General features: G+C 42.6%; 1 protein-coding gene across 5 annotated transcripts in view; it reads left to right on the top strand.

Annotated features, from left to right (window-relative positions):
• Positions 1 to 2,770, top strand: part of far1.S (fatty acyl-CoA reductase 1 S homeolog) — a 57,483-nt gene extending 54,713 nt beyond the window's left edge. For 3 of the 5 annotated variants that reach the window (XM_041591260.1, XM_041591257.1, XM_041591259.1), the window contains exon 12: positions 527 to 1,508. In XM_041591260.1, coding sequence (XP_041447194.1) covers positions 527 to 689 — 163 coding nt within the window. In that variant the 3' untranslated portion in view covers positions 690 to 1,508. 5 annotated transcript variants of the gene reach the window in all.
• Positions 2,771 to 16,545: the final 13,775 nt, after the last annotated feature.

Raw genomic sequence — 16,545 nt, 5'->3', positions numbered from 1 at the left:
CTTCGAAGTTGAAGGATTTTACTTCGATGGTCGAATATCGAGTGTTAATTAACCCTCGATATTCGACCCATAGTGTCAGTGGATCGAGGGTTAATTAACCCTCGATATTCGACCCATAGTAAATGTGCCCCATAGTGTCAGTGGTTTGACTCTGACCCGCGGTGTCTTCCCTTCAACGCGTAAGGTTCCTCGGCGCTTGGGGATGATGTCAACAGTCACCTGACGCGTTTCGTCACTTACCGACTTCCTCAGAGGCGTGTCGTGCCCACTTATCATGAGCACGTGGTGTTTAAATATAAAACAGGAACACAATATTGTACAGTGCATAAATAGGTGAAGGTGTTGAACTACATCTCTCTAAGAAACACTGCAACATAAGTTCTCTATTTGGTATATTCTGAATTTCCCTAGCTTTTTAGTGCTGACCCCTATAGTCTGTTGATTTTTGAAAGAACATTCAATGCTATTTTATTCTCTGTGTATTGCGACTGGCGCTAACTGTTGCCACCATTTCTTTATCCCGCAGGTTACGGAACATCCGCTACGGGTTCAACACCATCCTGGTAGTGCTCATCTGGCGCGTGTTCATTGCCAGGTCACAGATGGCGAGAAACATCTGGTATTTTGTCGTTAGTATGTGTTTCAAGTTTCTGTCCTACTTCCGAGCATCCAGCACCATGAGGTACTGAGGTCTGGACTCTACATATCTGGGGCATCTATGCACACGACGACAACCTGCACAAAATCTGTCCAACGTTCCGTGCCGTTAACAAGTTGTGTGTGTACAGCCATACTATCACCCTGAGTCCAGAGAAGCACCTTTTCTCTCTTCACTTTATGACATTTCAAGTGTACCTTAAACATGAACCACACCAGGCACATTGAACCAGCATTACCTACTGTAGGTGTAGGGTGGTTTTAATTCAGTGCATTTGCAGAAGAATAACACTCACTTGGCCCTTTTTCTCTATAGAGATGTATTGAGATCTCATGTTGCTCTCTGTAATGATTGGCACAGGGTGCAACGTTGGTCATTTATAATGCTGTGCCAGTCTGAACGGTTGAGTCATAATTTCTAAGTTCTCTGATAAGCCTTACGCCTGTCGTGTAAATACGGCATCTTTTCACCTTACTCTTTGGTTTACTTAGTCCTTGTTACTTGTCCTCTATTACTACATTTCCTATTCTTTCACATATATTTTCCTTGTTCCATACCATCCTTTCTTTCCTCACTTCCACCCTCCTCCTTTCCAGCTTCTTTATAGTCATTGCCTAGTGCTGTTTTTAACTCCTTCATGAACACAAATCCTATAAATATATGCACTGCATAATAGCACCTTGAGCTGTCTCTCATAATCTTTCTTTCTTTTTTTTTTGTTTTGCACTGCAGTGATTGACTAAACACGCTTTTTTTTTTTGTCCTAAACATAAATGTGGCTTTTAGCACACCAACCACTTTGCATACGTCACTGTCTGTACTTGGTTTCTTTATTTTTATTTCTTGTATGAACACAAGTTAAGCCTCTAAGGCTACTGCCTTGCAGATGGGACTCGTTCCGATCTTCCCATTACCAGTGCTGGATCTGAAGCCAGTTATTTAATTTACTTTATAGAGAATATATTTTATTTGGTAAGATTTCCAAATAAAATGAAAGCTCTGCTCAGTGCCGATGCTTTTTTTTCACCATCAACAAACCGAGATCTGCCCTAAATCATCTTCCTGCTCCTTGTTTGTCTCTACCCTCTTACCTTTTAGGGCTCTTACTCATGAGCGTTTTTACCTGCGCTCCCCTGCGTTCCGTTTTTCGGCGTTCAGCCGCAGGGGAGCGCAGGAATAGACGCATTTCATTATTTCAAATGGGGCTGTACTCACACAGGCGCATGTAGGCGCCGAACGCAGGTTGAGACGCAACATGCTGCATTTTTCCTGCGTTCGGCGCCTACACGCGCCTGTGTGAGTACAGCCCCATTTGAAATAATGAAATGCGTCTATTCCTGCGCTCCCCTGCGGCTGAACGCCGAAAAACGGAACGCAGGGGAGCGCAGGTAAAAACGCTCATGAGTAAGAGCCCTTAGGGTCTGGCCACACGGGCAGATTCGGGGAGATTAGTCGCCAGGCGACAAATCTCCTCTTCTTCGCGGCGGCTAATCTCCCAAAGTTTCCTCGTGAGGCAATTACGAGCGACTTCGGGAAAATTAATCGCTCCGAGTGCCTGCCTCGAGGCGATTTTAATTTTAGCCGGCGGAAGGCAGATCGGGGAGATTAGTCGCCGTGAAGAAGAGGAGATTAACATATCCCAGTTATTATTGAGCACCAATTTCATTAAAAAGCTGATGCCGTTCATAAACCCATGGCTTCTATTTCTAGTATGTCCCCAGTTAATGTCTATACTACAGCACTTACCACAGCTCCTCTGCACCTTCTTTTAGCCGAGAGTCTGTCCTGCTACCAGTGCAGAGGACTTGGATAAACCAACTCCCTAAATATCTCAATTCCGCTTCCCAAGCCGGCGTGCTTTCTTGTTGTGCAATGCTCATCCACGTGGCAGATTCTTCTGTAGGTGCAGATCTCATTCAGAACACCTTTCGCTAGTTTTCTGTGAAATGTAGTCAAAAAACATGTCACAGCACTTTTACAGAAACAAAAAAAAAATAATCGATACCTGTATAGCATCTAAATATCTTCTTGCTGCCGTGGCGTAGGATCACATCCAGGTGTGAGAGGCCACTGGCAGCTCATAAGCATTCAATAAATTATGACTTTTGTGAATTTTGTTTTGTGGCTATTTTTTGGGGGGGGGGGCAAAGTAGATCAACAAGCCAGCTCGGGAGGAGTCACCTGGGGATACCGACTGGGTTTTTTATGTAAGTTTATTGCCCTGTTCCTGACAAGTGGCCCACCAGTGTACCAAGAAAACTCCCAGTGGGCTCTCCTACTCCTAAACATTTGGTCTATTTCATGGTCTGTATCTATTTCTGTATGGAAACAAAGTATACAAATATATGGAGAAGAATAGATTATAGTCCAGTATAGTAGCCACTGCATTAGGGGTGCGCTCAGGCATTGTGGCATTGCAAGGACCATCATTTAAAAGAGAATTCAACTCAATTCAACTAAAAAAAAAACCTTACCCCCCTACCCTATGTAGACCCCCCTCGGGAAATGCCCCTAACTTTTTACTTACCCCTTGGTGCAGATTCAGGTAACGCAGTTCATGGCAGCCATCTTCCGGCGAAGCGGCGCATGCGTAGTTGGAGCAATTTCCCGGTTTGCGACAACTACACATGCGACAAAATAGACGGAAATTGCCGAAGCCCCGGAAGATGGCTGCCATGAACTCCGATCCTTGAACCTGCACCGAGGGGTAAGTAAAAAGTTAGGGGCATTTCCCAGGGGAACAGCTAGGCTGGGGGACGGAGGGAGGGGGGTAGGGTTTTTTCAGTTAATGGTTGAATTTACTTTTAAAGGAACAGTAACCACAAATAAAAGTCTTGTAATGAAAATATCATGTAGTGTTGCTCTGCACTGGTCAAACTGATGTGTTTGCTTCAGAAACTTTACTATAGTTCATATAAACAAGCTGCTGTGTAGCCATAGGGGCAGTCATTCAAGCACAGGATACACAGTAGATCACAGATAAGTACTACTATAGTTTATATAAACAAGCTGCTGTGTAGCCATGGGGGCAGCCATTCAAGCACAGGATACACAGTAGATAACAGATAAGTACTACTATAGTTTATATAAACAAGCTGCTGTGTAGCCATGGGGGCAGCCATTCAAGCACAGGATACATAGTAGATAACAGATAAGTACTACTATAGTTTATATAAACAAGCTGCTGTGTAGCCATGGGGGCAGCCATTCAAGCACAGGATACACAGTAGATAACAGATAAGTACTACTATAGTTTTTATAAACAAGCTGCTGTGTAGCCATGGGGGCAGCCATTCAAGCGCAGGATACACAGTAGATAACAGATAAGTACTACTATAGTTTATATAAACAAGCTGCTGTGTAGCCATGGGGGCAGCCATTCAAGCGCAGGATACACAGTAGATAACAGATAAGTACTACTATAGTTTATATAAACAAGCTGCTGTGTAGCCATGGGGGCAGCCATTCAAGCACAGGATACACAGTAGATAACAGATAAGTACTACTATAGTTTATATAAACAAGCTGCTGTGTAGCCATGGGGGCAGCCATTCAAGCACAGGATACACCGTAGATAACAGATAAGTACTACTATAGTTTATATAAACAAGCTGCTGTGTAGCCATGGGGGCAGCCATTCAAGCACAGGATACACAGTAGATAACAGATAAGTACTACTATAGTTTATATAAACAAGCTGCTGTGTAGCCATGGGGGCAGCCATTCAAGCACAGGATACACAGTAGATAACAGATAAGTACTACTATAGTTTATATAAACAAGCTGCTGTGTAGCCATGGGGGCAGCCATTCAAGCACAGGATACACAGTAGATAACAGATAAGTACTACTATAGTTTATATAAACAAGCTGCTGTGTAGCCATGGGGGCAGCCATTCAAGCACAGGATACACAGTAGATAACAGATAAGTACTACTATAGTTTATATAACAAGCTGCTGTGTAGCCATGGGGGCAGCCATTCAAGCACAGGATACACCGTAGATAACAGATAAGTACTACTATAGTTTATATAAACAAGCTGCTGTGTAGCCATGGGGGCAGCCATTCAAGCACAGGATACATAGTAGATAACAGATAAGTACTACTATAGTTTATATAAACAAGCTGCTGTGTAGCCATGGGGGCAGCCATTCAAGCACAGGATACACAGTAGATAACAGATAAGTACTACTATAGTTTATATAAACAAGCTGCTGTGTAGCCATGGGGGCAGCCATTCAAGCACAGGATACACAGTAGATAACAGATAAGTACTACTATAGTTTATATAAACAAGCTGCTGTGTAGCCATGGGGGCAGCCATTCAAGCGCAGGATACACAGTAGATAACAGATAAGTACTACTATAGTTTATATAAACAAGCTGCTGTGTAGCCATGGGGGCAGCCATTCAAGCGCAGGATACACCGTAGATAACAGATAAGTACTACTATAGTTCATATAAACAAGCTGCTGTGTAGCCATGGGGGCAGCCATTCAAGCGCAGGATACACAGTAGATAACAGATAAGTACTACTATAGTTTATATAAACAAGCTGCTGTGTAGCCATGGGGGCAGCCATTCAAGCGCAGGATACACCGTAGACAACAGATAAGTACTACTATAGTTCATATAAACAAGCTGCTGTGTAGCAATGGCGGGAATTGAAAAAAGGCTACATGGCACAGGTTAAGTAGTGGATAACAGATGAATCCATTATGTTCTACAGAGCTTATCTGCCATCTGCTGTGTAACCTGAGCCTTTTCTCCTTTGAATGGCTGTCCCTATTGCTACACAGCAGCTTATTTATATAAACAATAGTTGTGTTTCTGAAGCAAACACACCAGTTTTACCAGTGCAGCTAAACTGATCTCAGATGCTTTAAAATGGCAAACAAAACCTGAAACCATTCAAACGGATAGACGAATAGCCAAAATGTCAGCCAATGATCCGCTCCAGGAAGATGAAAGAAGGGGTAAAGTTACCTGTGAGTAATGTTACAATTAGAAGACGCCTATGTGAAGCCAAGCTATCGGCAAGAAGCCCCCCGCAAAGTCCCAAAAAGATGCGCTAAAGAGCTTACAATTTGCCAAAGAACACATTGACTGACTTAAAGAGAAATGGCGCAGCTTTTTGCGGACTGATGAAAGCAAGATTGTTTGTTTTTGGGTCTGGGAGCCGCAGTCTCCCCTATCCTTATTCCTCTCCACTACCATCTCAATGTATTGGAACAATGTTCTGTTTTGTGACAACTGCACATGCGCCGAAAATCGCGAAAATTGCCGAAGCGCTAGTCTCATTCCGAAGATTACCGAAGCTGCTGAAGATGGCGCCCGCCCGGAGGGGTGAGTAAAGAGTTCGGGCCATTTGCCCGGGGGGGGGGGGAGGCAGCTAGGCTGGGGGGAGGGGGGTCTATGTAGGCTACGGGGGGTAGGGTTTTTTTTAAGGGTTTGTTTCTCCTTTAAGGGGCAGGTTTATATCGTTTGAATTGGAAATTAAAATTTTTGAGTTGGATTTTTGGTCAAAACTCCCAAATTCAAGTTGGGAATAATCCAAATTTGAGTTTTATCATACATGGACCCTGGGAACAATTAGAATTCGACTATTCACCACCTAAAACCCTCCAAGTTCATGTAGAAGTCAATGGCAGAGGTCCAGAGAAAAAAAACTTGATTCGATTCGAGTTTTTGGGTCGGTAATATTCGTTCGGGTTTTAAGACGTTTGAATTTTTTTTTAACCTCCCAGTCAAATTCTGAGTATGTTCGAATTTATTAGAGTAAAAAAAATTAAAAATTCACATGAATTAGAAATTTGACCTTTGATAAATGGGCCTCGTAATGTTTAAGTGCAACTACTCATTTTAATGCTTTTATTTTTATTAATGATTCAGCAAAGCTTCCTCATTTGTCATTTGCAGCGTAAAACCTGCACATTTAAAGCCCCTTAAGGTTGTCTGGCCATATGGTGTGTTTTGTGCTATTAATGCCACAGGCTTCACTAAAGGCCTATTTATCCTTTATAGCTGGATCCCCATTGGCTGCGTCTGATTCCTGCTCTTAAGGCACATGCCCTCGCATGAAGCTGCTTTTCTCTGACCGCAAATGATTGCATTAAGCCAGGGAAAGCCGGCTCTGCATTTATTGCATTAGTCTGAAGTTAGCATGAAATGGAAACTGTTAAAGATTTTAAGTCATTTTAATGTCAATCTTAACTCTGCTTTATCCTCTTCATGTAAGAGACACGTGCTTGGAAAACTGGGTTTGTCTTCTGACGATTTTCCTTTAAAGGGGAAGTTTGCCGGACTAAAAATTTTAATTTGCAGCGACATTTCAAGTGTAGAGTAATATAACGTTTTCTTTTATTTTAATGTTATTCGTAAATGTCGTTACTGTTGAAGCAGTATCTGCCAGTCCCTGCTGTTTGCTGAACTGCTGCTCCTGACTAAACGTACCACTGAAACAATATAGCAATAATGAGTTCTCCTGCAGTCCATGCCTTGCTTGCTTCTGTGATTCATACAAGGCAATGTATTGTGGGAATTAGGGTCTTGGCTGTGTACAGCAAAATTGATAAAGGGAAAGTGACACTTTTCCACCGTTAGGGTAGGACTACACGGACATTTTTGGCGCGATCCGAGGTGCTGCGACAAATCGCATGCGACGGAAATAAAGTAAGTGGATGCATTGTCGGAGGAAGTCTCAGTGTTGATCAGACGCAATATGACTGTCGAATGCAGACGCAGTGCAGCGCGTCGGATCAACGATGCGACTTCATACCGACATTTCTCTCTCTTAACTTATTTCCGTCTAGGGTTGCCACCTTCTCTAAAAATAAATTTACCGGCTGGTGAGGGGGCGGGAACAAAAAGTGGTGGGCCGTGATGCAAACGGGGGCGGAGTCACGCACAGTGCCGCAAAGGGGGTGGAGCAACACACGTGATGGACAGATACCTGAAAAAAAAAGTTAAGTACTGAGCGAATTGGGGACATGCCAAGGGCTTTTTATTAAGGGTAATACAAATTACCAGCAACTACATTGCCGGTGGCAACCCTATTTCCGTCGCATGCGATTTGTCACTGGCGTTTTGTCGCAGTGCGTCTGATTGCACCAAAAACATCAATGTAGTCCTACCCTTAGGGTCAGGGAACATGCTCAGATTCGGGGAGATTAGTCGCCCGGCAACAAATCTCCTCTTTTTCGGGGCGACTAATCTCCCAGAACTCCTCCCCGCCGGCTAGAATGTAAATCGCCGGCGGGATGGCACTTGGATCGCTTCGTTTTCCAAAGTCATCTCACGAGGAAACTTCGGGCGACTTCAGAAAACAAAGTGCTCCGAGTGCCATCCCGCTGGTGATTTAGATTCTAGCCGACAGGAGGCAGTTCGGGGAGATTAGTCGCCCGAAGAAGAGGCGATTTATCGCAGGGCGACTAAACCTCCCCAAATCTAAGCGTGTGTCTTGACCCTTATCCGTCACCATCCCTTTAAAAATAAACTATCTGACTGCTTTCCAAAAGTTTGTATCGGTCGCAATACACCTATTAAAGGTGCTCTTGGAGGGCAGACCAATGTCCTGTAGGCAAAGTGTAAACGATGGCCCAGCCTATTGGGAATTTGTGTTTATACAGAAACTTGACAGAAACTGCAGCCAGGGTTGCCATCTCGCCCCTTTAATTCCGACTCCATAATGAATCTACAGCCTGCATGACTAGTTAGCAATTCATTTAGATAAATGCAGGATGTGGATTCAATATATGGCGGTATTAAAGGGGTGAGATTGCAGCCCGAGCTGCAGCGCAGGTCTTAAAGGGGTTGTTCACCTGTAAGTTAACTTTTAGTATGTTGTAGTATGGCCAATTCCAAGCAACTATTTTTATTGGTCTTCATTTTATAGTTTAATTATTTGCCTTCTTCTGCTGACTCTTCACAGTTTTCAAAAGGGAGTCACTGACCCCATCTAAAACAAATGCCCTGTAAGGCTACAAATGTATTTTTATTACTCCTCTTTCTATTCAGGTTCTCTCTTATTCAAATAGTGTCTGGTTGCTAGGGTCATTTTGACCCTAGCATCCAGACTGTGGAAATTGGAAACTGAAGAGCTGTTGAATAATTAGTTAAATAGCTCAAAAACCGCAAATAATAATAACAAAATTAAAACCAATTTTAATCTCAAAATGTCCCTCTCTACATCATACTAAAAGTTAATTTAAAGGCGAACAAGCCCTGCAATGGGGTTGTGGGAAGGAAATGCTGGCCATGCACTAAGGGAGGAACTCCGCGGTGCGGCTCAAGCCGACACGTCGCCATGCGACGAATTGCATGCGACGAATCGCATGTGACGAATCGCATGTGACAAAATGCATGTGACGTGTCGGATGTTCTGAAGATAAAAGGAAGTAAAGGACAACGCAGCTTCATCCGACTGTTCATTTGGGGGTATAGTTTTCCTTTAATGTTACTGGTCTTTTAAGGTAAGAAAGCAGCCGGGGCCATTGTAGCTCATGCTCTTAGCCTCCGACCTCTTGGAAACCTGGCCCCTGGCTATTTGTTGCAGTCTGTATATAGTTGCTGCTTAAGACCGTACTTGTTTTAGGTGTCCTATCACCCTTTTTTTTCTTAGCTATATGGTTAAAGGGCAGTGTTACGCTCTGTATATTATCTCAGCTTCTCATTATACCACTATACAACAGTGCTATATATATATAGTGAATAAAGTACCCCCTAGTGTAAAATATAAGGATATTATAAGTCAGCGAGGAATTCCATGACCATGCTTTTATACAGGTCATGGAACTATGAGGTTTTTTCTAATATCCTTATATTCTCCAAAAAGGGGTACTTTATTTATTATAATACACTAGTCACCGTTTATAAGGATATTCATGGCTTCTGTGTATTATATTCATATAATACATAAAAGCTATGAATATCTTGTATATTATATCCTTATAAACAGTGAGTTCTGATGTCATCGGTAATAAACGGTGCGTTCTGATGTCATTTCTGTCACATGATTTACTAAAACGTGTTTATTATAATAAATAAAGTACCCCCAGTTGTAAAATATGAGGATATTAGAAGTTACTTCGGAGTTCCATGACCTGTATAAAAACACTCGGCTTTCGGCCTTGTGCTTTTATATGGTCATGAAACTCCTCGGTAACTTATAATATCCTTATATTTTACAAGAGGGGGTACTTTATTCACTATATAAATGCATAGAGAAAATGGGGCCCCATTTGGTTCAGAAATATCCAGCCTACAGCTCTAACCACCTTAGTATCTTCTTTCAATTTTCAACTACGTTCCACGCACAATAAGTAATGCAACAATAATTAAACCATTAGGGTTAGGTTCTCTTTTAAAGACCATTAGTGGAAAACCAGTCAAGTTGTTCGTTCGTTTGGGTCGTGCTGGTCCAATCGCCACCTCTATTGTGCTGCCTTTCATTCGGGGTGTGAATAATTCATTTGGAAAGAGAAACATATAGCGTTTCCCGTGACCCTCATTTAACAGAAGAGGAAACATGCAATTTTAATAGCAGGGAGCAGCACTCTGGCTAATCCTTGGCACAGAGATGGGCAGATTGATGGCTGCTGGTATCTCACTTGGAATGATTAAAATTGCATTATGCTCACTGCGCTTGCCATTGTTAATGCCTCCTAGGGGTATTTTTTAAATAGTATTTTTAGGCATGTATACCTCCCAGCATTCCTCATTTAATCCTGCGCCCTGTCATGTCCAGTTACTCTGCTGCCCCCTCTGGATCCTGCCTAAACCCTGCCATTTTTTCTATAAATATGTTTCTTATAGGTCTGTGAACCAGGATAGACCTGCCTAAATTGGGAGGTATAGGAGTGTGTCACTTATATAAAGGCCACTTGTTTGATAACTGACTCTAGACTTGCACAGGATTCCACTGAATATCCCTTCTCCATTAAACACTTGTAAACTATTACCTTACTCTTGGGGTTATAAATACCCTCCGAAATATTCTGCCCCAGGTGCCATTTACCTTTAAACAGCTTTTTTTTAATAGAACATTTAGTAAGCCTGATGCCAAAAGAAGTAGTAGGGTATTTATTGACCCTGTTATGCATCATTGATGAGCCTTCAGCTGATGAAAGGCCTGCCTGTTATTAATTACTAACAGATACTTATTACATTTACGGGTTACTGTGAATTGGAATTCCGAGCAACCCCCAGACATCAGGACCTTCCATGCGCAGTCAGTATGAGGTTTCCTTACAAGGAAACATTCTGCTGGATTCATTATGCCTTTAAAGGGGCTTCCAAACCAAAATTTGATTAAAGAGGCCCACATAAAACAGATACCCCTAATATACCAATCACAGTTCTTCAAAAAGTATGAATAAATGCAATTTTTTATGCTGAAATCCAGCTGTTTAACAGTTCTTCTCTTTCTGCATCATTTGAAATCCTGGCAGGGAAGGAGGGACTAAACACTGACGTTACAAATTGTAACAACTTCTCCACAGCTTACAGACAGGAACTACATAACCCACAATGCATTGCACTGGGATGTTCCTTTCCTTATTGAAATCACATGTGCAGGGAATTGTAGTGGTTGGAGGATGCAGGCTGAGGACAGATGGCTGTTGATACAAAGTAACAGTAGTCAGTCAGCTCAGCAAAGTAGTCAGACAGATCAGCAGGAGAGCAGGGGGCTGGGCTTAGGGAACTGTTCCAAACAATTAAAATAAAGATTCTATAATGCCCTAGACATCAGCTCACCCTGAAACAAATGTGGCATGCCCCTCAAATGGTTAAAAAAATATTAAAACAAAAATATTTAACAGTTACAACTTTTTAAACACAATCCTACTTTTTTTGATTTTTATACCTTTTTGGCATACAGGATATGGTCACTGACAAACGATTGAGGGGATGTAGCTTAGCAGGAAACTCTGGCGAAAGGGCTAACACCATGGAAAATTTGCACTTTGGTTAATATGAGGAGTAACAATCGTTCGCCTGAGTTAGAATTCGCCTGGCGAAAGGTTGCGAAACTTCGTTAGCGATGTACTTTTTCCCTAGCGAATTGTCCTCTATGCCTGTTAGCAAATTGGCGATGTCCCTGCGGATGAGATTTCCAGCAAATTTTTGCTAGCGGTGGCAGCTTCGCCTTTTAGAAAATTTGCCCCTTTGCAGGGTCGGAACTAGGGGTAGGCAGAGTAGGCGCCTGCCTAGGAAGCAATAATGGGGGGGGCACACTTTTAAGGGGAATTTTTTTTAAACCCTGGTTTGCTTGGCCTTCAATAGTTTTTCAATTTTATAAACCGCTGTTCCAACACCCCCCTCTTGCCTGTGATTCGTACTGCGGGTAGAAGCACTGCCCACCTCCCTCTTGGCAGCTGCTGGCACAGGTACATATTTGTGGGCAATATGATGGATTTTTTGGCTGCCGCTGGCACAGGTATATGTGGCAATAGGGTGTCTGCTGGCATAGGTACACAGATATTTGGGGTAATATGATGGATTTTTTGGCACCTGCTGTCACAGGTACAAATTTGAGGTGATATGATGGATTTTTGGGCTGCTGTTGGAATAGGTACAGATACAGTTGGAGGGGGGCACTGATGGAAGATCTTGCCTAGAGCGCCAAAATACCTTGCCCCTTTTGTCTATACCTCGTGCTGGATGAGCGCTGGTTTCTTTCCATAATTTCGGATTGGATTTCTGTACAAGTCTGAGGGAGAACACACACCTTTGGGAACCGGCAGAGGGAGTGGACTACTGGAACCTTTGATATCCTTTTTATTGGCCAAAATACCTTGGCCCAGCCCTGCCCCTTTGTATTTGTGTTGCTCAGCCTGCAACCCTTGCGTTTGTTTACAAGGAAGGCTAAAAGGTTTACAGTTCTACTTCACCAGTTCGTTTTTTTGATGGGCAAGCAAGTGGAAATGAATGAAGAATGAAGAATCATGGTTCCAAAAGTGAGCCACCCCCATGGAACATCGCTAACGACCATAGTCATGTCTGCTTGAACTGCCTGGAATGCCGCACACTCCTACTCCTGGCTCGTGCCATGGCCAACCCTAGGACTGCTCTCTGCCATTTGTTTCAATTTAGTTCTGCATTTTCTGCAAGACAATAATGAGAGCATTGTTTGATCTGCTTTCTGTAGCCACAGGCTAGATGCAGCCTACTTGCTCTTGACTGCGGAGATAAATAACAATATGAGCCTAGTCCGTGCCCTCTGAAGAATCTGCTGTATCACATTGCATTGCTCTCGGTAACACAGGTTAAATAGTGGATTCAGTGCATCCCTATTTAATATAGACCATGAAATCCTGATACAAGCTCAGAATGACCGTCTCCCATAGGCTGCATTTCATTCAAATAATCCAAAATTTTAAAAATTATTTCCTTTTTCTCTGTAATAATAAAACAGTCGCTTGTACTTGATCCCAAAGATATAATTAATCCTTATTGGAAGCAAAACCAGCCTGTTGGGTTTATTTAATATTTACATGATTTTCTAGCAGACGTAAGGTATAAAGATCCAAATTACGGAAAGGCTGCGTCCCATTATTAAATTACAGTTATGGTATCTGTTATCCGGAAACCTGTTATCCAGAAAGATCAGAATGCCCGTCTCCCATAGGCTCCATTTTATACAAATAATCCAAAATTTTAAAAATGATTTCCTTTTTCTCTGTAATAATAAAACAGTATCTTGTACTTGATCCCAATTAAGATATAATTAATCCTTATTGGAAGCAAAACCAGCCTATTGGGTTTATTTAATGTTTACATGATTTTCTAGCAGATTTAAGGTATAAAGATCCAAATTATGGAAAGGCTGTGTCCCATAGACTCCATTTTATTTAAATAATCCAGATTTTTAAAAATGATTTCCTTTTTCCCTGTAATAATAAAACAGTAGCTTGTACTTGATCCCAACTAAGATATAATTAATCTTTATTGGAAGCAGAATCAGCCTATTGAGTTTATTTAATGTTTACATGATTGGCAAATTACGAAAAGATCTGTTATCCGGAAAACCCCAGGTCCCTAACATTCTGGATAACAGGTTCCATACCTGTATTCAGCTTTTTGTTCAGCAGCCTTTTCAGATTGGAATTTCAGCAGCCTAATTTACCCTAGCAAGCAGTCTGTTTTGAGTGAGAGACTGCAATATAAAAAGGAGAGGGCAGGGTCGGACTACTGTCCAGGGCCCCCCTCCGAGTGCGCGCACATGAAGGCGCCTGGGTGCCTGGTGCCAAGCGCATGCACAGAAGGCGATGCGCAGACACTGGGAGAAGGAGTGAATAGAACAGCATAATAATAATAACATTAATGGGCTTTCTACTTCAAAAGGTCTGGAATGCAAATGGAATTCTATGGAAAGTTTATATCTGCTGTGGGCTCTATATCTGCTCAGTATTGTGGCCTTGACCCTCCTATAGATGCGATGGTGCTACAACACTGAATAAATGATTGCAAATGCAAATGATTTTATAGTTGTCGTGCATGTTACAACACAAGTACCATATAATGTAACAGGCAAAAATGTATCTGGTTTATGTGTTTTTATTTCTGATTTTAGGGTACTGCTTTCTACTCTGCCTTATCCTTTTACTGTGACCAAAGTATCAGCAGCATGATACAGCTATCCCATGCCTTCGTTTGCTTTGTATATATTTAACAACATTTGAGTGAAGGATTATATATTTCATAATATATTGCATATTACCTTGTCATGATGCTCAGTGGCTACACTGAATCTGCAGAATAAATCACAGTTTGCTGTTTTTTTTTTTAAAAAACGAACAATATTCTGTCGTATGAAAAAAGTGCTTGACTCTGCTGCCATCTGCTGGAAAAAACAGGCATTTAATTGGAATGAAAGTATTGGGCAGAAACTAGAAATGCTCTGAAGATCGCCCCATTATCTTAAGGAGCTTAGGGACCCACTCACTCAGAAACCAGTGCATTCGACATCAGAATTTAATATTCAGCCTTCTATGCTGGCCCGGATTTGAAGGCCACAAAGGCCCGGGCCTAGGGCGGCAGAATTTTAGGGGGCGGCATGCAGCCCAACCACACCCGCATTGGTTTGGAAGCACTGGGGATTTGCAGAAGATACAATAGTTTTTAAAAATTCCTGTGCACCAATGCCCAGTACTCAGGACCTGATGCTGCAAATTTGCTCATGTGCACAAAGGTAGCGGAGCGGAGGGTGATGATTAGTTGCCCAGAGCAGAGCTGAGAATGTAAGGCTCAATGCCTCACTGACTACATAAGGTGCAACCTAGGCGGTGTGATTGAAATGTCTTCCCGCTGGCCTTGGGTTTTATGGTTAATGCTTGGTATCAAAATGAGGAGTGGTCATATGTTTCCTTTTTTGACTCCATATAGACTCCAGGGGGGTAGATGTTGCTAGAGAGCCTGAGGCCTCAGTAAAATCATAACCCTTGGGAAGAGTCCTGCGCAGAACCAATTTTTGAGACCCCGAACTCGCAGCCTGCGACCCGAACCGCAATCCTCAAGTTTACCCCCTATCATATACTCGATCCTATCAACTGCCTTATCTGCAACCTGATCCGCATGGTGACTGGTTGACTGATGGGGGTGTCATTCAGAAGGGCACATTTACTAAATTCGCTAGCGTCATTTCAGATTTACTAACGGTCGCTGTCGTTATTTTGTAGCGAAGGAGATAGACTCTAGTGGTACTTTTCTCCCTAACACAAGGGACGTAACTGCGCAAATTCACTAAGATGCAGATTTTACTGAACGTTACCTCTTGCGCCAGACTTGCCTTCACCACCTCAGACCAGGCGAAGTGCAATACATAGGAGTTCTTCAAAAATATTTCTTCAAATAAAAATTTTATTTTATCAAGCTTCCCTGGGCTTGTGTAGTGTAATGTATTGGCTGCAACGTATACGTCCATTTAACTTTAACTTCCGCCGCATGCAAATTAGCCAACGCTAGCGCAACTTCGCCAGCGTTCAGCGCACTGGACGCAACTTCAGATTTTAGTGAATTACCATTGTCCTGGCAAATCTACGCCTAGCGAAGTGTTGCGATGTGAGCGAAGCCGTTGCTGGCGACTATATATGCCCCAGAGTCTTGTCTTCATTAGTTGTTCCCTGGACAGCCAGTGGCAACCCTAACTGTGACTCGCTCTTGGACAGAGGCTGGCACACCAGGAGGCAGACTGGGCAATGAAATTCTACACTGTCTTATGGGACAGTTGGGATGCACCAAATCCACTATTCGGTTCAGGATTCGGCCAGGATTCAGCCTTTTTCAGCAGTATTCAGATTCGACAGAATCCTTCTGCCCGGGCCGAACCGAATCTTAATTTGCATATGCAAATTAGGGGCAGGGAGCGAAATCAAGTGACTTTTTGTCACAAAACAAGGAAGTAATAAATGTTTGACCCTTCCCACCCCTAATTTGCATATGCAAATCTAGATTTGGTTCAGTATTCAGCCGAATCTTTCACAAAGGATTCGGCCGAAACCCAAAATTTCGGTGCATCGCTAGTTTATGAGCAGACCTATGCTTCACTCAGGAGAAACAGTATGGGGTTATTTCCCCAATTGACATGGGCCAGAGTAGGGAAATCACTTTGTTGGGACGAAATCTCCCCAAACCTGACAGTAAGTTTAAAAAAAAAAGAAAAAAAATCCTTCCCTCATGTTTGCAAATTTCAGTGTAGCTTTTTTTTCCCTTCAAGGTGTAAGTCCCAGTAAGCCACAAAGGGATTGGATAGTTGTTGGATGAACTTCCTATCTCCTATCCAATCACATTGCAGCTGTATCTGACTGGATTTCCACACTGAGGGGGAAGCAGCACATGGATTGGTTAGGCTGGAGGGTGAACTTTGACCCTCCCTTCTATCCAATCA

This window comes from Xenopus laevis, chromosome 4S (assembly GCF_017654675.1).
Source record: "Xenopus laevis strain J_2021 chromosome 4S, Xenopus_laevis_v10.1, whole genome shotgun sequence".
Taxonomy (NCBI): Eukaryota; Metazoa; Chordata; class Amphibia; order Anura; family Pipidae; genus Xenopus; species Xenopus laevis.
Note: the sequence above shows the minus strand (reverse complement) of the source record. Positions and strands in the feature narration are given on the sequence as shown.